At 33.4% G+C, this 23093-nt stretch overlaps 1 protein-coding gene across 1 annotated transcript; it reads right to left on the bottom strand.

Annotated features, from left to right (window-relative positions):
- Positions 1-2089: 2089 nt before the first annotated feature.
- On the bottom strand, positions 2090-14697 carry LOC130649522 (uncharacterized). Its single transcript, XM_057455811.1, has 13 exons — positions 14421-14697; positions 12872-13150; positions 12472-12771; positions 11808-11934; positions 11273-11433; positions 10037-10324; positions 9003-9359; positions 8348-8677; positions 8009-8084; positions 5601-5647; positions 4632-4820; positions 3917-3982; positions 2090-3611 (listed from the first exon to the last, which is right to left on the bottom strand). The coding sequence occupies exons 1-13, from the start codon at positions 14464-14466 to the stop codon at positions 2938-2940; spliced, it is 2940 nt and encodes a 979-aa protein (XP_057311794.1). The 5' UTR covers positions 14467-14697; the 3' UTR covers positions 2090-2937.
- Positions 14698-23093: the final 8396 nt, after the last annotated feature.

Raw genomic sequence — 23093 nt, 5'->3', positions numbered from 1 at the left:
GAGTAGCCGCTACCAACTTCATCAGCAAGGCAAAAATGCTCTGGGAACAAGGTTGTTTTTAACTCAATGAATATAATTTTTACTTTTTTCTTACACCTATACTAATATTCTCAGGCTATATTTTCTGACGAATTTCAACCCAGTCTACAGCCCTTGAGGTAACACCATCAGTGAGCTAAAACTGGTGTCAAGGTTGTTTGTTTTTACTATTGAAAGATTGTTAATGTCAGATTTTTCTTTATCCGCTACTACAAAGATCCATATGTACAAAAAAGGTCATAAAGAATAAGTAACCGCTTCAAATAATATGACTTAAGTGCCCCGCTGACGTTTTTGTTTCGTATTGTAATTGCGTTTCTTTCGATTCGTCATCTAACCCCAAACGCAAGTCTATAAAATGCGTCAACATGTTCTCTTTTCATACATTCACATCGTTGAAGACTACTAAAATGTTTTTAAAATTCTTCATATTACTTTCACTGTTATTATTTTTGCATGTAAAACAAGTTGATAGTAACAAAGACGTAGAAAAGCTTAAAGATCTTAAAGTTGACGATGGACCATCATTAACATTAGCCGAAATACGAGCAAAAAGACCAAGAAGGCCTCAAAGAGGTAGAAGACCTTCTAGATCTAGAAGACCACCTGCAGCTCCACGGAAAAGATCATCTCCTCCACGCAATAACAGAAAAAGATCATCGCCTCCACGTAACAACAGGAGAACAGAAACTGTATATAACAGAAACACAAACCGAGTAGTGCCAGACATCAATTACAGATCAACTCGATTCAACAAAAAAATTACACCCCATAAAAACAGAAGAACATTTAACAAGAGATACACAAGGATAAGTAAAAGAAAGAACAGCAGAAGAGACGGATATGGTGATAGAACATTAGTAATTAATTCATTTGGAAAGGACTTTAGAGGGGAATATGAAAGAGCTGTTACTGGTTCGCACACCCGTGGTGGAGATTTTGGAGGTTTTGAAAGGTTTGAAGGGAGTACAAACTTTCAGAGACCCCATCTGAAAAGTTCGAGTGCGTCTATACAATCGGTAACATTACTAGTTATAACGTTATGTTCCCTTATAATGTTGTTGTTTAGATAAAATTAAATACATAGAAATGAGATACGGCTTGTCTTTTTTTCTACAATAGATGCTTGCTGAAACAATTCTGCAATGAAAATCCCCAGTCAACCACCCTCGTCCCCAGTGCTTTTTTTGTCTTTTTTATATGAGCATATCAAGAAGGCAAAAAACCTTGGGGACGAGGGTGCTCAGTCAACCTCGTTTTCATGACATTTCGCTTTTTTGATAATAACGACTTAAGGATCAAGAGACCCTTCGAACGAGAATGGATCATGGTTACAAAATGTTATTTGATAAGCCACATGCCTTTTTTTTGTTTTTTTTTTGGAGAAAGCTGGAAAAAAGGTAAAGAACAAAGTCGTCCCCACGGCTCTTTCTTGCTTCAAAAACAATGCAGTACTAGGATGCGCAGGAAATATGTTAACACAAAATATCGACGTGTGAAAAATGTACAGGATGAACTAGAGACGAGGATGAATACTTTGTCCTTCAAGGAAAGGCGGCTTTTTCATTAATTGAACCCATGAGCGACAAAGACGCAAAAACTGATCACATACTTACCACAGAGCTACTGCGCGTTTTTGTCGCGTTTATGCTCTTCCGCAAGTTGTAAGGGACTCGAAATGAGTTTACAACCAGATTTCAACCGAAACTAAACAAAATAGCGGTGTTAAAATAAAAACAAAAACTTTGTATGAATCTATAGCTTTTTTATTAATTTTAAATTCAGAAAAAATACATTTATTTTATAGTATAAATAGAAGAAAGAGAAAGAACTTTAATTAATTTGTATTTAAAATACTTTAAAGTTAGACACCAGTCCGAAGGTTCAGTTATCAACCCAAGCCGGTGTATTCTGAAACCGTTGAAAAATCCAAACGGTCGCCTGTCCTTTATATATCGCATATTCCGTGTTTCCGCAGCACGACTTTTTTTCTTGTAGACAGACAAAATACGGCTATCATTATGAGGGAGAGAAGAAGCAAATATCGACAAAAACTTAATGGGTCAAATAGGGTAGGGTCGATAAAAACATTTTTCTTTGTACAAAATATTAGTCACTGAGACAAAAGGCAGCCACATTTTGCCATATCTTTTAGCTTTATTTCGAAACCTGCTTAAGGTGGACGTTTCTGAGATCGTAAGGTTCAGAATTCAAAATTCATCAATTTAAAAATACTTTAGGATTGATTATAATAAAAATTATAATTTGAAAAAAATTCGTAAAATTCTATATAAAATCTTTTTTTAAAATAAAAAAATTCATTATGTACAATTCAAAAATTACATGATTCCGAAGGCACATAATTATGATATAAAATAAAATATATATAAAATAAAATATATGTAAAATCAAGTGTTTTACATTCATTTTTAAAAACTCTGTTACTCTGTAATTTAGAAAAGCAACAGCTTAGCCTGTAAAATACGAAAATTTAAGCAACATTGAACGCGAAAAATACTTTCTGTTGCTAATAAAAATAAAAGCATGTACAATAGTTCACACATCACAATTTCCCGCTTTGTAACACTGCTTCACGCAAAATATATTAAATTTGTAGAGTTCGTTACGACACTAGAATCAAAATCAAAACAACACCCACCATACACCATTTCACAATAGCGCCCTTTGTATTAACCGCCCATGCCCGACTAAACACTCAGGTTAGATTTAATGCTTTAAATAAACCGCCTTGCGAATATTTTTGTACAAACTTAACAAAAAAGTCAGTTGACAACAAAGTTTAGTATAAATTTAACAAAATATTCCTAACATAGCCTGGTCATAATGGCAACTTAGTTGACTGATTGATCCTGAGCTACTGGCGACCATCTTTCATTCTCACATTAGCACGTAATCTTCAGTTTCATATTTCCCACCATACGATCCCGATTTATGAAGAGCAGGTGAAAGATGAGCCATATTCTTAGCACTTAATTTTGCGGGGCTGGGCAAGGACGCTGTCGAAGAAGGTGACAAGTCTGATGCAAGGTGGATACCTTTTTTTGATTTAGCGGGTGAAGCTACGAGCGGTTGATATGCGTGACCTTCATCTTCTATCGAAATATCAGGAACATTTTTCGTTGATTTTTTATTACTATCTTCAAGTTCTATTCCGGTTGGTGTTAAGCTCTGATACGTGTCCGGTTCATTTTTGCTTATCACCGGATCAGCATACAAATTATTTTGATTGGGTACCAAAGCTTGATATGTGTCCTGATTGGTCAGTAAACCTTCGTATGTATTCTGATTGGCTTTTAAAGCTTGGTATGCATCCTGATTGGTTGTGGAGATTGAACAGTCGTTTTGATTGGTTTCCAGAGGTTGATAATTATTTGAACTAAGTGTCGGATCCTGATAAAAATTTTCAGATTCAGGAGCGAGGATTTGATATACCGGAGTGTTTTCATCATCATGTTGGGTGTTCGCGTAAACATTTTCTTGACTTTCAAGTTCTTTATAAACCGGAGCATTCGTGTCCTTGTTATGTACAGGCGGATTGTTCGCATTATTTTCTATCAAATACACAATTTTAATATACTCAGAACAGCTGATATATAAGCAAACATTGAGTGTCCACTCAATATTGACTCATCATTTTCATGGCATTCCTAATATTTCCTTGACTTTCTAGACATTTTCGGCCTTAATTCACCTATGGAATCTTTATTTACTCTAAAAATACACTAAAAAACATAATTCTGATTGGACAATTTTAACAATGCTTCGGAGCCCTTTTTATAAGCTCGCAACGATTTAAATTTTCCAGTAACTAACGATTTAGTTACTGGAATTTCACGATTTTTAAGAACTCACATACCAAGGTTGTTCAATTCATGAGCTGGTTCCTTTAACGTGGCGTAGAAATTCGGCGCTTCTGCATCACCTACAAAGAAGCAATATAAAGGTCGGTTTTCATTAGCCTAAAAAGTGTTATACAACAGTTGTACAGCAGTCGTTGTTACCACTTAAATGTAAACAAAATGTTCCACAACAAATACGACCTTTAATGGAAACCAACCTTAAGGACTGCGAGAAAAAAAAATGATCAGTTCTAAACATCTTCTTTTCAAACAAAAAAAATTTAATAAAAATTCGACCAATGCTGTAACACAATATAGCAATCACTTTAAGCTTACGCATCAAGTAAATTCAGTTCAGGTTTGATTACGCCTAATTATTTTGGAATTAAAGCCTCATTATTTATACTTTTTATTATTATATATACTTACACTTATTATATACATCCTAGCAAATCCGCTCAGTTTACAATTTCAGTCTCATAAGTTTTGTGGTTATATGAAAACATTCACAATTCACTATTAATTCACAACTATACCATTTTTTATGAGAATACTGATTACGTCAGAGAACCAGTTGGAGTTAAAAAAAAATCATGCTATTTCGTTCTTAAAAGTTCTTCCTTGAAATATTTTGGATTAATATTGGTTTACAACAAATCTTATTATATTTCACCCAATGCTTCAAATAAACAGAGGCTAGTTTTTAATTAAATATAAAACAGGATAGCATACCCGTGTGATTCGGAATTTCATCTGGATTTTCTGTAAATGGATTCTTGGCATGCTTTGCCGCAAAGTAGGAACCAAAGAAAGCTTCGTCGCATGGTGCTAAAGTATCATTTTCTTCCAACTCCATGTGATTCACAAGATCTGATTGTGACTGGGTAACTTGTTTCGACGCAAATAAGCTCGGCTTTCGACCTTAAAACAAAAAAGTTTCGCAAGTGAATAAGTAACATATACACATCATTCAGATGAGCTGTTTGGGTTTGACGTCTTTCTAACCCAAGTGCAAAGCGAATTGGTTTGTGCCTCGCGGTTCTAAAAACCTGTTCACGGCTCGCATTTTTAGCGACCAAATTGGATCACGCAATTCTAGCAACCGGTTTGGAGCTCGCAATTAGAGAGCTAGCAATTCCAGCGACCAGTTTGCATCACGCAATTCTAGCGATTAGTTTACATCACGCAATTCTAGTGATTAGTTTACATTACGCAATTCTAGCGACCGTATAGCAGCTCGCAATTCTAGCGACTAGTTAGCAGCTCGCAATTTTAGCGACCGGTTAGCAGCTCGCAATTCTTACGACCAGTTAGCACCTCGCAATTCTTACGATTAGTTCACATCAGACAATTCTAGCGGCCGTTTAGCAGCTCGCAATTCTAGCGACTAGTTAGCAGTTCGTAATTTTAGCGACAGGTTCACAGCTCGCAATTCTAGAGCCCAGTTTGCAACACGGAGTTCTAGAGACCGATTAGCAGCACGTAATTTTAGCAACCTGTTTAAAGCTTGCAACTAGGAGTGGTTTGCGAATCGTAATTCTGGCGACCGGGTTAAATATTCGTCCCTGTGTATTCACAAAGTATTTATGTTCACAGAATAAACATTCTTCACCGAGGACTTGCATGCATATTTGACTACTGAACACTAAACAAGTGACTCAATTTAAAGAATAAAGTAAAAAATTAAAGCATTTTAAATACCTTTTGTTTCAGCGTGCTTTCCTTTCAAATTTTTCTTTTTATGTTTCCTAAAATAAACATGTAATTTCCTGGTTGATTGAAACACTATAGACTAGCTTTTTAAATATACGTTTGCAGCTACAAACAATAAGTTTTAAAAGAAGTCAAGTGGGTGTTGGTGAGTTCAAAGCTGTCCTTTAGAAAAAAAACGTAAAGCTGAATAATCGCATGCTTTGTTTATCTGTCACGTGGTCTAGTCCTAACATAGTGATATGCTTTGCTTATCTGTTACGTGGTCCACAAAGACCTAACACAGTCATATGCTTTGTTTATTTATCACGTGGTCTACTCCTAAAATATTGATTGCTCTGTTTATCTGTCACATGGTCCACCAAGTCCTAACACAGTAATGTGCTTTGTTTATCTGTCACGTGGTCTAGTCCTAACATAATGATTACTCTGTTTATCTGTCACGTTGTCTACAAAGTCCTAACATAGTCATATGCTTTGTTTATCTGTCACGTGGTCTAGTCCTAACATAGTGATATGCTTTGCTTATCTGTTACGTGGTCCACAAAGACCTAACACAGTCATATGCTTTGTTTATTTATCACGTGGTCTACTCCTAAAATATTGATTGCTCTGTTTATCTGTCACATGGTCCACCAAGTCATAACACAGTAATGTGCTTTGTTTATCTGTCACGTGGTCTAGTCCTAACATAATGATTACTCTGTTTATCTGTCACGTTGTCTACAAAGTCCTAACATAGTCATATGCTTTGTTTATCTGTGACGAGGTCTAACACGTGCTCTGTTTTTGATTTTGCTTTTCTGGGTTTTTTTTGAGATCAACCAAAAAGTTTTTATTCGTAGCGGGAAGACATAATGTGTTTTCAAGCTATTGTGTCACAAAAATAGTTCTCCTTACTACAATTTAAATGCTGCAAGGTTTTCACAGAAGTTTCAGAAAAACTAGGTTTTTTGTCAATTGTTCTTACAAAAATTGTTTACACATGGTCTATTAGACTTTTGATGTTCTAAGAAAAGAGAGTGCGCATAGTGGAGAGAAAACAAAGTATATATCAAATAATTTCAATCTGAAAATATCTTCTAAATTTTCTCTGTATATAATAATATTCAAGACATTTCTTCGAGTTTAATATTTGTTACCGTTCAAAGGTTTGCATTGTTCATTCTGACCCCTGCATTTTAGGGGTAATTTTCAGAATAAGACATTCCACTGCGTCCAATTAACAAAACTTTATAGAAGAAAGTTCATTTGTTATTCAACCATTCTAACTTATCGTACCGTTATAAATTAATGTATGTTTAAATTTAGAGGAGGTTTTTGTTAAAGGAGTTTCTGTTGAAGGAGCTTCTGTTGAAGGAGTTACGAAAAAAACTGTTGGTTTTCGACTTTAATGCCTTACATGAATGTCGATCTAAAAGCGGTGGAAACGTTTATGATCACTGAGGACAACAGCTTAAGTCATCTTAAATATGACATTAGGTATCCAAATATAACTGAGAATGGCAGGTATTGGATATCCATGATTTATTGGATATAAGTACTTATTTTGCTTTTAACTCAAACTTTCTCATGAACTAAAGTTCAAACCTTATGAACTAGCTAGCTTTACCCGTCGACATTTTGCATTGAAACATGTAAGTTCAATTGTACATAAACCAGTTTAAGCAACAACAATGACTTTAAAATCTTTTTAGATGTATTAATTAAAGCTAGCAACATCTTATTTTTAACACATACAGCTTTTCGTGTTGTAACTGACTGTTGCTGATATTCAATATCTTTTGCAGACCGTACCTTATTTACAGCCGAATAGAATACTAAAGAAAACATTTTTCTTTTTTAGAAAATAAAAATGAAAATGTAGCAAATTCATCATAAAAATAAATTATCCATAAACAGGTTTGTAGACGTCTATGTGTGTATTATTTCTTGTACATTGACCTTTTCAGTGGTCCGTCTATTTCGCGCCATTCTTCGTAAATTGTGAGGATTAGCTTATTCAATGGTTTCTTAGCCCCTATAACACATTCATAAGGATGCCTCTAAATTTAAGTATACTTTTCCTTCCTTATACGTCAAAATCGAAAAAATAATACACAAAGCATGCAGAAGACAAGGGAGTTTAAAGTGCTTGTTATTATTCGTCTTCAGTAAATTGATATTTGACAGTATGGAAATTCAAACCCTTTACTATCAATAAAAAGATTTTAACCCATTCCCTTACTAACGCTGGATTGATGCCTACCATACAGTTCTCAAATTGTAAGTACCCTTAAGTACTCTCCTTGTACAAGCACATAACTCAAACAACAACAACAAGAATTTATTACAATCGTGAAAGTATAAAGGTAACGCAAGGAGGCTTATAGATTACTAGAAGCAAATAAATTGATCACCTGCATAGACACAACCCTAGACACAGCAATAATATCACCACCACTGCAACAGCAAGAACGATGACAATAGTGGTATCTACAAAAAAAAAAAGAATTCATGTCATCAACAATTTTTAAAAGCATAACGCACAGAAGCATATTCAGGCTCAAATCCTGGGTTTTTTAAAGCGTGATTAGCACATTGCTCAGCCTTATAACAAGAGGATTTAGAGGAATTAGAGGAATTTTAGGCAACTATTGAAATTATATAGTCTTCCCGTAAATCTCCCCGATAAAATTGTTTTATGCAGCAAAATTAATTTATAATCGGCACAAAGTATTTAACCTAAGGAAACTTACAACTTCTTTTAATGCCAGTGGATACGCCACAACATGTGACACAACCAACACAAACACTCTTGGATGCGTTTAGCTGACACACAGAATGAGATACGGTTCTCTTTATGCTGCCAGATCTCACCACACAACAAGAGGAACACCTTGACGGACAACAAAATGTTGGTATTTTACTGGAGTAACTTATGGAGGGTGTAACAAAGTTGTCAGATTTTGTTGCAAAAACAATTGAAACTATAGTTTTTGAGTTTCTAGACATGGTGTTGGTGACTGGTTTGGTTGTTGACATTGGTATTATTTTGGTTGCAACGGTATGTGTCGATATGGTTCTTTCTAAATATCAAAGGATTGTTCTTAATTAAAGAAGAGGGGAAAGAATGATGATGACCACAATAACAATATTTACAACAAAAGGCAAAAAAGTTAAAATAAAATAACATAACAAAAAGCAAACACAAACTAAAAATAAACAACAACAACAACAACAACAACAACAACAACCACAGCATCAGATATTAACTCAAGAGCACACAGCACCATAAAACCTTCCATTTGTCAACTTTTCTCCACATTAAAAAAAACCTTAAAATTAAGAAATTTCAATCCCCAATAATATCATAGTCATATTAATAGCATTTGCTCACGATACACGACTTACCTTTTTTCGGCGAAAAAGAAAGAATAAAGCCATTATCCCTCCAATAGTCCGGATTAACATAAGCAGTAACCAATATTCCGTTTTCAGAGAAATTGGTACGCCATGTTGATGGGCTGCTGGTGCAGAGTTTATACCTCTTTCCTTGATAGGTCTGGTTACGAAACCAAATGTTAATATGAGTCTTGTCACAGCTAACTGTTTTGGTAAAGCTGAACTTTTCAAAATGTATTTCAGTGATTTGTTGCGTTGGTATTTTCACAAACCATTTACAGAAAAAGCTGTATTTAAGGTTTTTCATCGTAGTAACGTTAAAGAATGAAATCATTCCATGGGTAGCAACAACTTTTCCACCACATTCTAAAATGAACATCAAACATTGTTTTAGCGGCTCAAAAAATAATTTGAAAATAATTGTTTGCTTATTTAAAGTTGCAAAAATCTACAATCAAAAATCGAGCAAAAACCCTGTAACTTCTCAGGACTTAGATGTCATAAAAAGCACTTCCCAAGTTTTACAAAGGGGATAAATTGTACCAAACATAACCAATCTAGGGGTCTTCCTTAGCCACCAATTGCAGGTTTTTTTCAAAAAAAACGGGTTAACGTTTCTTTGGCTTCCACACAAGCTAATTTACAATCTTAACATGATTTTTTTCTGGTTTTCAACACAGCACAGAGCACTACATTTTTATGCAATGGTCCTTAGCATATTATGTTTTAAAAATCAAGGATTGAATATAAGTTCGTGTGTATTGGATTCTATGCAACTGCAAAAAACAGAAAATTATTTACGGATAGGGCAAAAATTTAAACAAAAATCCCATAACTAACAATTTAACATAATTTTAATTTTTTTCCCTTGGAAGGTGCGGAGGGTTGGGGCTAGCATCTCAACCCACAAAGGTGAATAATTACATAAGGCAGTCATAATTATAAATTTGGTACAACAGTAGCGATGGATTGAAAAAAAAAACATTTCTATTGTACTATAATAAAAAAGTGAAAAAAAACTTCAAATTTAAGAACACTCCTACCTGGAATGTCATCAGTTACAACCAGTTTTATGGTTGACAATAATCTTTCTTTCTTCACAATAAATATTGTTTGATAAAAACCTGAATCTGTTCGATCGATTGAATTAATTTTTAAACTTCCGTTTTTCAAAAGAGCGTATTTTTGACTTTTCTGAATCTTGAAGCCATCCACAAACCACGAAATTGCATAAGGTAATGTTGACCTTGAGATGTCAACATTTAAAATGGTAGATTTATTATCAACATGCACTGTCACTTGTTTTGATGGATCTTGTATTGTTGGTTTCTCTAGGATGGAAAGTGCTTATATTAAATACAAATGTGATATAAAAGTAATTATGTAGTTAATTAATTCCTAAAGTTTATAAATGCTAAGGACAAACATGTTCACTCAAACTTGCAAGCATACTTGCAATGCGGAACTACTATATCTGAGCCTACTGAAGAAGGCTTAAAAAAATTAAGCAAAAACATGTAATAATATAATTTTAATTTTTTGCAGAGAACATTTAGCAAGAAAATACTAAAGTTTATCTCTGCACATATTTATGTGCAGAGATGAGCTTCAAATGTAGTTCATTGCCTCAACATATATTGTGAAGAATTGCAGATTCATCAGAAATGGCTGGTGCTTTTTTTGAATATAGGTCATGTATATATTTTTTTAAGGAAAAAAAACAATGAATGGTAATGGACGACTAATGATCGATCGCTCACGCCATGTCTGACGTCATTACGTCTCATTTGCCACATGTCTATAAGACGTTTTTACGTCTCATTTGCCACATGTCTATAAGACGTTTTTACGTCTCATTTGCCACATGTCTATAAGACGTTTTTACGTCTCATTTGCCATATGTCTTTAAAGCGTTTTTACGTCTCATTTGCCATATGGTAAAGCAAGCATTTTAAAATTATAACACTAAAAACCTGAATAATAAGATTATGTTAATACATTAAATAAAATTAGTGAGGCTATTGCATTGCACTTAATATATGATATTCAAATAACTTGAAAACGAGGTTGTGATGTCAGCTATTTCTCAACTCCATGAGTTACTAGGGACCACCTAGGATCAAAATAATACACTAACAATAGTGGGTACGGATTAATAACATTTTGAACAATCTTTTTTGTATGTGAGCAGGTGACGCCAACAAAATTTTTATTTTTTTTTATGTTTTCCTTACTCCAATGGATATTTCCAATGGACTAGTAATTAATTAAGACCTTACCTATGACATCCACTTTAACATATTCGTGATAACTTTCACCATCACCAAATGCAAAAAAGGTATAAGCTCCACTTAATGCCATTGTTGCATTTTTAATCAACAACAGACTAGTTGAAGAGATGTGAGTAGTGTTAAATAGCCATCCAACTTGGATCTTATCTCTACAAAAACAAACAATCATGTTTTAATTAACAACGTTAATGTCAGTCAAACAATATTACCATGTGTTAGCTTTTATGGACAATTTTCCATGCAACATAATATCTTGATTCTACGTTGAGAACAATATATATGCCCACTCATTTTTCTGAGGATAAAATATAAACAACAGACCACAGAAGTCAAATAAATCCATTCAAAGGACAAAAAATTCGCCTAAAAATGGTGAAACTTTTTTCAAAAAAAATTGGATAAGATAGTTAAGAAAATTAATTTCAGTCTCTTTTGGATGCTGTATTTCTAAAAACATATGAAGTTCAATAATAGCCATTATTGGCAAGTATAAATTTCTGATGATCCAGTGCAAACCAACTACCTGCATTGTTCATATGCCACCAGACCTTCAAGTACAATATCATCACCAACAAAAACTGTAACACTTCGTGGCGCTTGGAAAACTGTGTAGTTTTTACTTGGGCATGGAACTGCTTGTGACGTTTTATCTAAAAAAATGTAACCCGAATTTTTAGTGGTGAAAAATAATTAGTCTTCCTTTACAAAAATTTGCATGGAGAGTTACAAGTATAACATAAAAAGAAAATGGATAATATTTTTTTTGAATTCTTTGAACAAAAATTGTAATAAAAAGCGTAAGGTAAATTAGTAAAATAAAAAAGGCTGGTTACTGGTCATGTTTTGCATTTTGATAATTACAAGAGCTAATTGTTTCTGCAAAAATGTAAGAGTAGCTGCTTAAATGAATTTGAAGTGTGCATAAAAATATTGGATCTGCAAAAAAAAAAGGAATAATTTCACCACTATCCAATGCATAAACAGAGAATAAGCGTGAAGCATTGGCATAAAAAAATGCGGTTTTTCTAAGCTATTATCACTTGAATTAGTTCAGTATTGTACTCTCCATTCTGTGGTTTGTTGTGATGATTGATTTGTTGCTTTGCATAGATTAACAATGCAAAACAATGCTCTAGGAAACAGTTCAAGAACAATGAATAGAACTGAAGAATGAGTATACCACTTACATGTAATACTAACAGAGATGTTCATTATTTCTTTTGTTATGTTGAGCTTTGATGCTTGTTCTACTACGAAACGATACCACAACAACAATCCTGACTCTGAAGTGACTTGTGTAAACAAACTCCCATTCGTTGTGTAGGAAACATTTGAAATTGGTCTCCATAATTTGGTGGTTTGATTTCGGATTTCCCAACGGAAAGAGGTGATTGGTGGATTACTTTTAAAAACAGGACGCGGTAGAAGTATAAATGATTTGTCCTTCACCGTAAAGTGGTTTAAATGGATCTTCTGAGCAAATATTCCTATAAATATTAAATTAGACATTATTAAAAAAATTCTATATATATTCCAAAATATGCAGAATTCTACATAAAAGAGTGAAATTAAACAACTTAACCATACCTGCCTTCTTCACAGTGCATGTTTTACTTCGAATAGTACCAAATGAATCAGATACAAAGCATCTGTAACAACCAATCGCATTTCCTCCGACGAGTAAAGAACCATTTTGAAGAATATTTTCACTTTTTAAGAAAAAACCCTTGTATGACCATTGATAATATAATTTTGTTGTAGTTGGTGAAATAGCAGAACAGTGGAGAAGGGCTGTTTCATGCGGGAACAGTGAAATATCTTCGGGCTCAATTGTGAATTTTAGCAGTGTAGTTAAAGATGCACCAACTATAAAATAGCAATAAATTAAATGATTTTGTTGTCTCTGGATTTTACATTGTCTGTCTTAGAACCTGGCAACCACTTGCAATAACAAAACCTTTTAAATAAATTATCTCTATAATAACACGGAGAGTGTGTCTGTGTGTTTGTGTGTCTGTAACAGGCAAAGTGGATGTGTTCATTTTCCTTTGATGTTGCCGAAAAATGCATGTCTAATATGTTAAATTTTGCCAATTTTTTATTGTATCTGCACTGCTGATGCCAGCAAAAAATATAAAACAACCTATTTTTCCAAAGATTCAATAAGCAACCTTCACTTTATTGATTTTCTTTTATTGTGTGCTCATTTCACAGGGGACAGTTAAAGGATGTTGTTGCTTGATGCATTTTTCTGGTTATTTTGAAAAACTGATTTAAGTGGAAATGGATTTTAAAAGATCGATGGATTTTCTACGAAAATAAATATCAAACCCATTTTTGTCTTCACCATCAGATTGTACATAGTATACTGTACACTGTATACTTTAAATAATGTTTCACATTAATTTGCACAAATTTGGTCATTTCACAACATTTACGAAAATGGCTTTCCAAAAAACCAGTCATAAAAAATAAACATGCCGCAACACACTCATGCGATTTCAGTTTGCACAAGTCTAGTTAATAGTACCAAACAGATTTTTACAATCAAACCAAAAGATATAATAGATTTTTTAAATGAAGATTATAATTAAGGTTTTCGGTCATTGAGTTATTTGACTTTGATGTTAAATATAGCAAGTGTACTTTCTATAACACACAGTGTCTCTCATGTTTTGGGTTCACAAGTTAAACCTTGCCTCGCAAAGTATAGAACAAGTTTACTATTTTATAAAATATTTTATAATACTCATAGTGTTTATTTAATAAAATGTTTTTTTAAGAATTTAAATTTTCGTGATTAATTTTTATATAAATATTTGTTAGACTCTGCAGTATTGCATGCATGGGTTTAAAATCCTACAGTCTATGTGGTGCCAATTTAGTAACAATCTTTTTCTGTAAATTTACAAATAGCACCTTTTCTAAACTGCGAGAAAGATGTATAGCGTTTTGATTTTTGACTAACTATGTAAATTAACTTGCGCAAGCTTTTCTGACTGCTAAAACACAGGTAATTTCTGAGTGTAATTCAGCACTCACGAAAGTGGATTTTCAAAGGAGGCTGGATAATTACAGAATACACTAACCAGGTAACATCTAGACCTAAATAACCTTAAAAATGTGCAATACTTACTCAAAATAGTACTTTCAATGAGGAAAAAAAGTTGCAACAGAGCCATATCTCTTCCCACGAAACATTTCCAGAAACACTACTTTGAATTTGTCAATTAAATTATTATACCTGCTAATAAATAAAAAACAATAAATTGCTCTATTCCCAAATGATAACTTTCAAGAATTCTTTCTTTATTGGTACAATGGATTAAAATACATGCAATTGACTATTTTAGTTTCTCAAACAAGAGAATAAATCTGTAAAAACTCAAAGTTTAACTTACATCTTTGCTTTTGACAATCTATTTTAGAGAAATAAACTCAGAAAAAGCATAATATAAACTAACACTAATAACACTCACCTAGAGAATGGAGAAGAAGGAGAAATTAAATCATAATTACCTTAATGCATCATTATTATTATCAGTTGATTATGGAATTTTTTGAAAAAGTTAAGAAATATCAAGTAAAATGATAAAATATTTATAAACTGTTAAAACAGTAAACATAAATTCAGACTAGACATGGGAAAAAATCATGTAAATACCTATATCATTACAACTTGAAAACTAAACTTTTGTATTTACAAATGGTTTCGGTTCATTTATCTATAGAGCTTCAATAGACATTATGCAATTATGTTGACGTTATCCATGGTTAATTCACAGTTACAAGCATTAAAATAAACTACTACAGGACTGTTAAAGGTTACAGTAAAGCAATGTTGCAAATAATCTAGCCAAAGAAAAAGTTTTTTACTGACTTTAAACAACAAAAACTCCATGTGGGTATTTCTGTATGTTTTCTACAGTTCTGCAGACTTTTTTACTAAAACTGAAAGCTCACAAAGTTTTTGTGATGGAAGTAGCAAAACAAGTCATACTCATATCTTGTACCTGTTACAAGCTTACTTGTTATAAATATTAAAAGACAAAACAATAAGTCAACAACCGCTTGATTAAAAACCACTTGAATATTCAAAATCCTGGTCCAAGTACAAGTCAGCCAAATTATGATCCGGTAGTTGACATCACAAGCTCTCCCACAAAGGAATTTATTTACATTTGGGAGACAAGATGGTGAATTCTTCCCTAGCTGTAATATTTTGGAACTTTAACAACAAATATCTTGAAAATAGATCAAAACAAGTATATATAACAGAATATTGTTTTCGTAATTGGTACAATACTTTGAGTTGATTTTCAATTACTTTAATATAATTTAATCTTTCAGACTGGTAGGGTTTTTTTCTTAGCCAGTCAGGGTGAACTTATAAATTAATCTGCACAGAATAGTGTTACGGCAAAATATGTATAAAACCTCAAAAATTTTGCACTTTCTTTGTTAAATGTATAGTTTATGCCTTCCTCGTGTTCTTTTTACAACTGACTAAGTCTTTTCATTGTTAAAGAGCGTTCATAAATTGAATCAGTTGATTATATGGTATACAGCTAATTATACGGTATAAATATATACAGCTAATTCTACTGAATGGAATCACGGTCCTGAATTTCAAAAAAACTCTTCCATGATTTTGCGACTAAACATTTTATGTAGCATAGTAATAATTGTGGTTGTTAAAATAGTTTGAATTTTTCTTTTTTATTAACCTCTGTATTATTTTTTGTTTTCATATTCTTTCTTAATTTCACAACTCTGATTTCTTCATCCACAACCGCAACTTCTGTTGTAGCGCTATAGGCCACCATATTTGTTATAATGATACTAAGGCCATGCGGCACCAGCAAAGTCGGCATTTATATAAACATAGGTGGATTCCAGCATGACGTTATTTGTTTACTTTTTAGGAGTAAGCTTCTTAGCTCTAGCATTTGTGTGGCAGGAAAAAAAGATGCAAAGATATTCGAATTCATTAAAATTCAATTAAGTATTCATTAAAAGTCATAGGAATGCCTTTGTGTGAAGAAATGGACTGATAATTACTTTGCTTCACCTTTTACCTACTAACAAGTAAGTGAGTTGGCTAAGGCGAGTAGGTCAAAGTATGGGGAGTAGGTAAAGTATGTGAGTAGGGTAAGATGGAAAAATATGTCATTTAAGTGGCTAATTATCCTGTATCTGCTAACAATCCTATTACAGGCTAATTATTCCTGACCGTTAGCATTTTGACAAAACTCAGGATGATTTTCTTAAAAAATTTTGTGATAAAAGAAAAACATGTAAATTAAGAATGTGAAAAATTTCTCCTAACATGGATACCAGCTTAATGCTTTATTTATGCCTATCTGATATACCTGTATACTTAAACGAAGGTGCGATTCTAGCAGCATTCTCACAAATATGTGCCGGTTTCTGCTCTGATCATGTCCCTATCTTAATCTTTACACATAAGTTTAAGTATACAACTCTTTTACCACAAAAAATGACGATGTCAACCCGGATCCAAGATAAAAAACAACCACCTTTGAAAGAAAAGTTTACCGATTTCCCCTCAACTAATCTCTGCGCATTAAGTTTACCATCTTTTGTTTACATTCCATTGCCAAGATTAAAATCTCCACCGTACGACGTAATTTGACTTGTGGAGGAGGTTTTTCGAAAACGAAAGCGGCAAGTTTTCATTCTCGTCCCCAGAGCTCTTTTTGATGTCAAAGAGCTCTGGGGTCAAGAATGGCAAGTTTTAATAATGTATTTTACTTTACAGAAGATGTAGTATAAACTGATTAATAAAACCGTAAACAACCTATTCCCAAGACGGCCTTGCTTTTTTTTACATCGATCCGGTACCAATTCTTAAATATCAGGGTCCTATAATACACCGATAATTACTTTACATTAAAAACGCCTAACTAAAGGTATTTAAAGTCAACCGTCAGATTATCATAGGCGCAGGAGAGCGAAAGTTTCGTCCGTGAAATTTATGCTTCCTATTTCAAATTCGTTAAACAAATTCCATGTAATTGATCCGCGAAAATGACTATCTTCGGGAACACGATTCGCGAAATTATATGATTGGATAGAAAGTTTCTACATTTTGTTAAAGTCTTTCGACAATACCTTGGTCAGCCCTGAAAGAGTTAGCGTGTTTGATGTTTACAATGTGTGATAAAACAGAAAAAGCATTACAAAAGACTTCATCAGGAATGAATTGTATTTACTGCATAAGATATATGTTACGATCCACGTGTAACATTAACCTTTTAATAAAGTCGCAAAAAATTACCATCATTTGAAGCAAAATTTTATTTGTTCCTAAGATAACCTTGAACACACAAAGAGGTAAAAAAAAACGAACTATTTGCTTATTTTTCTACTTCTGTTTACGATTAGCGATCAAAAGTAAGATGCTTATAGAAGTAAGTCCTTTATTGTTTCAAAAAAATCTGTTGCTTGCAGTTGATTATAAGTTCGATATAATAGTTTGTCGCAATGAATGTTACCCCTATCACAACACACAAATAGTGAGACGTAATATATTCTGCTCTGGCTTACCGATTAAGCAGGGATGGGGATAGGGAATAAATGGGGCAAAGGGGTTGATAGCGTATTAGCAATAAATGATTGGGCGTAGGATGGAAAAGTTGGGGAGTTGAATAATAGAAACCATGGATATTTCGAGAAAACGCTTTTACAGCAAGGCAAAATCGTTTTTGCATCCCTTCTTGAGACTGCTTATATTCTGATATTCTGTGTCAATATATTGACAGAAGAAAATAAATTGTAAAATGTCACAAAACTACGGAGCCGATAGGTGCAAAAAATCTTTTTCGGAATTCTGTGAAAATGTTTTTCGAAATAGCAAAAATGTTATTCGAAATGGTGAAAATGTTTGCCGAAATAGTAAAAATGTTATTTAAAATAGTAAAAATGTTATTCAAAATGGTGAAAATGTTTGCCGAGAAATAGTAAAAATGTTTCCCGAGAGATGGTGAAAATGTTTCTCTAAATAGAACTGTGACGAGTTACTGGTGCTGAGTTTAATGGCGGTACCCTCAAGTTCCCTTTTTTAGCGGGAAAAGTAAAGTAAAGAGAATGAAATGGACAGTCCAGGAAATAGTCCATGGACATTGTCCTTTAGCTTTAATATATACTCATCATGTTTTGCTCTGAGTGTGGATTGAAGTTGACTGGAAAATTTTGTGTTCATACTTCAACTACTTGATTGATTTTCTGGGAATGTCGCAACCTGAGAACTTCCACTCGGCCAAGAATTTTTATACCGTCGTGTTATCACATGCGGAAAAATAAAGATGAACTTCGCTTTGTGTTACTTCTTTTTTAGAGTTAAATAATTGCATATTCGCCCATGTTGAATCCCTATTGACACTTTCTCCAGTAATAACTACTAGGAAGTTTAAAGGAGCGAGAAATCGTTTTTTCATTAAAGTCTGTTTTCCAATAGGTAGCAAAGCGGTCGCTTATTTTGAAACTCTGTATTCTGATTGATTAGCGTCCTGAATCTGCGGCGAAAAAGTAAAAACTTGTTCCAACAATAGTTCGCCTGGGTGGGGCTGTGTGCACTGGGTAAAAAGGGGCAAGTCTCTAACTCTGTAATTTTGCTAATATAGCTAATTTCTTAATAATTCACCTACCAAATACCAATTCGGTTGTATTTTCTGAAAATTAAAAGAGATGAGGTCTTGTACCTCGTTACCAAGCCTTTTTACGCCTTAAGGTCAGCCTTTCGCTGTGTTCTTGTGGTCGATACAAGATATAAAATACCCTGGAAACGAGGTTAGGGTCATATATTTTGAGAAATATTTTCTCATATTTCGGGAAACATTTTTGCCATTTCGAAAAAGATTTTCACCATTTTAAAATAGATTTTCACCATTTTGAATAAGATTTTCTCCATTTTGAAAAAGACTTTCACCATTTTGAAAGAGATTTTTACCTATTTTGGGAAAGATTTTTTGCACCTATCGGCTAAAGCATCAAAATTTACATAATTATCGAGGACGGGCTGAAAATTCATTTCTAAGATGTTGTTGTTTCTTTTAGTGGATTTCTTTTTTTTTTTGTTATCTTTCTTTTATGCTATTAGATGCTTCTTTGAAATCATTAGATATAGCTCAACACCTATTTCCATATCTATTTTGCCGTAAATAAAAACGAAACCGTACTTTTTAAAATGAGGCAAGTGTTGAGAATTTTGTAAACAAACGGACGCTGGCAGTGACGCAGTGCCTCCTGCTTCGTATTTAAAATAAATACTGGGATACTGTCTTTTAAAGTTGCTAAGGGTTAAAACAAATTAGTTTAAAATGGTAGATATAAATTCGCAAGCCTTCGTTATTTTTTGTGACTAGCTGTAACTGCGCATATCCCAGTCTGTTATGTACTTTAAACTTTGAGTATTGGTTTTAATAATGACTAAACGATGCCCAAAGGATATTGTAGACTTTTTTCAAGGAATAAAACCTCCCAACTACCAATTGCAAATGCTTCAGAAGTTTAGCTAGCATAGTCATATTAGTTAATAGCTTGCTATATTTAAAGTTCAGTGAGAAAATTACAGGGAATTCTCGAATCCAGGTTAACATTTTCTGATCACTATCAACAAAAATGACCAACATATTTAAATTCAGCACGAAAATCTATGAAAACATGCAATTTTCAACTTTATGTACTAAATATATACAACTGCCTCTATTAGAAGCCTTATCGACTGGTCTATTGTAATAATACGAAGATTCAGGTGTTTGTGAGGGGCAATGGTGGCATTCACAGTTCTCCCCTAAAAATATCTCAACTGTTAACCGACAAAATACTCATTTTGACGTTACGTCACCAGGTTGATAAATTAGATTGACGTCAATGTTAAATTAGTAAAACCATTACATTGGACTTTTAAGGCCTGATAGCTTGGAAACGGGTGGAAAATACCTGACGTCATCTCCAGCGTATGTAATTAGAGACAACCTAGGACAAGAATGGGACCAATTTTCTAAAGTTGAGTCAACCCACCCGTATCGGAACGGACGGGTTGATGACGCCATTAGATAACTTCTAAATCCCAATATCTCTTACCAATCGTCAAAAATACATAATACTATACATTTTCATGATCAGCGTTTCAAGCTTTATACAATAGAGGAAACAGGTTTTTGCATTTTGACGGGTGCGTTTGTTGAAGTCAGCAAAATGTTTAAACTTTTATATCATCTGTGACATTTGTCAAAGCGCATAATCCTATACATTTTATCAGCGTTTTAAATTCTAATTCTAATTTTTTTGTATATGCACTGTGTACGTCATTAAAATTCCTAAAGTAACCTGGACGTTTCCATTGTTCTGCCTGCTTAAGTGGGTCTCCCCACGAGCAGACTATCTTTATAAAGCATTTTTATATCAAAAAAATCGTGCATGGTCGCTGGAATTTGTACTGAAAATTCTTTTAGTCTTATATCTTTACATAACGTTGACCTTGGTCTATTTGGTCGTATAAGTGTCGTGCGTGGATTGCAGAACGTTTTTAGTATTATATAACCCCGCCAAACTTTTTCACGATAAAACTTGTTAGTTTTGTTGCAATGCCAAAGTCCACTCCAAAGAATTGACAGATTACTTTAAAAATTGGCAGCTTTGTGGCTAGATAGGTACGTGGATTCACGGTTGTTCTAGAAAAGATGTTACTACTTTGTCGTAGCAATTAAATTATAATTTGTGTTCAGAGAAACAAAGGCTTGCGTTGAATAAAAATAGATTGTATTTTAAAATGTGGTTCCGCAGTAGCGCTATTTTTTGTCCTCTGATTCGGTAGCGCCACAAAAAAGCAAGTAACAGCCAATACCTTAAGTGAGTGTAACTATAACACATCAATCTTTCAATAAAGAAATAATTGAGGCTAATTAAATCAATAATTTTTTAACATCACCTTTCAAGTGTTGAATGAAACCTATATCACATTACTCTTATTATTCGTAACTTTGCACACCAAATATTTTTAATGTTGGCCTCCCTAAAAAGTTATATAAAGCAAAATTATTTCCTAAAAGCTAGAACTAAATAAAGATGGATGCAATCAAAGTATATTATCTTTCACTCTTGTTAGTATCGTATGCTACGAGTAAACCTTACCGTGCACAGAAAGATAAATTCAAAGATGGGGAAGATAAAAATCACCCAGAATTTACCTGTCGATGTATTTGTTCCGGTAACTTTGACTTGTGTGTCCAAGAAGCTTTAAATTCCACCAGCCATATGATTTGCGCACAATTGGAGGATCGTTGTCGAAGGAATTGCCCTGCTATTTTCATGGGAAAACCTCAAATCATGCAGCAGAAGAAAAAATGATGTAATTTCCGAGCACGAAGCATTATCGTTATTTTTTTTGTAGAAAAAGATGAATAATGTACTACGTTAGAAAAAGGATTTAATAGTGTCATTTTTTAGTATTTTTTACATAGATTTCTACCGTTTAGCTTTCATATATAACAGTTTTAGTATTGTTTTAGCTATGAATGGTTCTGTACGTAATGACTCGTTAAAATCTCATGAAGTATTAATAGTTATCTCATAACAATAACTTTTTGTGAAGTAAAATTTATAGGTAAAACAAAAGGCTTTTTTAAAACCGCACAAGTGAAAATAAAGTAACAGTTTAAAAAATTTGATATTCTACTGTGATTATTTATTGAAGAAAAATAGCATATCTATTTTGCTTGTCACAGACAGACAGAACTGGCGTATTATTATTTAAGATCTGATATACGTAATGATTTTTCAACTATAATTAGTCTCATATGATTTTTAGATTGCATTACATTCCGTATAATGTCTATTACATCGCCAAAATTTTCCTTCACGTGTACAAACATTTTCCTTTTCAAGCTTAAGAAAAACTGACCTGGAAACATCTAAACTCTTCACAACAGCAACATCTAATAACCTTAACAGAATCCTCATTAACATTCAAACTTCGACTACCATTCGGGCGATTGTTTAATAGTTAATGCGATTGGTTACTTTATCCATGATATTTTAGCATGATCTCCATTTAAATCCTTTCTGCTAGATGTTTATGAAACAGTCAATCATCGTGAAACAAGAGGCGGAGTAAGCGTGCTCTACACACTGATAATAACATGTTTTTTTATATGTCCGACGGAGCTTCGTCTTTCTCGATAAGTTTAATTTTGGTTCAATTTCTACGCCTTCGCACACGATTTATAGTAAATTTGCTTCCAAATTTGTAACATTGTTATGCTGCAATGTGATGTCTTATTCTTTAAGCGACAAAACAGTGAGCAAACTTGATGCTCCTATTTCGCCAATCCGGTCATTTGCTGCAGTACGCGTTTAAATCATTATCTACTGCATCACGTTGAAGACTTTTGAAGTTCACAGATGAAACGTAGTTTCCCACGCTCCTTCTGTGGCAATAGTAACGTTTTAATATAGAACCATCGTCAGCTTCCGTTCATACAACAATACCTAAACCACCATCTCTAATATAAGGTTGGGAAAGTTAATCTCTTTCGACGACAACTAGGTGTTTATTTCAATACATGTATCCCCTTTATTAAGGCTGGTATCCTGTTTGTTTGAAGTAATGATTAGACACAGTAAAGAGATTTTGCATACTAAAATGAATTTATTAGAATCTCCCTTGATTGAATGAATTGCACTGTGTGTTGCCACAGGTCAAAGAAATCATCTGGCAGCTGCTAATAATACCAAATTATGACCTATCCACAAAAAGTATTTTTTCTTCTTGTTTGCTTGAAAT

This window comes from Hydractinia symbiolongicarpus, chromosome 7, assembly GCF_029227915.1.
Source record: "Hydractinia symbiolongicarpus strain clone_291-10 chromosome 7, HSymV2.1, whole genome shotgun sequence".
Taxonomy (NCBI): Eukaryota; Metazoa; Cnidaria; class Hydrozoa; order Anthoathecata; family Hydractiniidae; genus Hydractinia; species Hydractinia symbiolongicarpus.
This window is presented reverse-complemented; position numbering and strand designations above follow the sequence as displayed.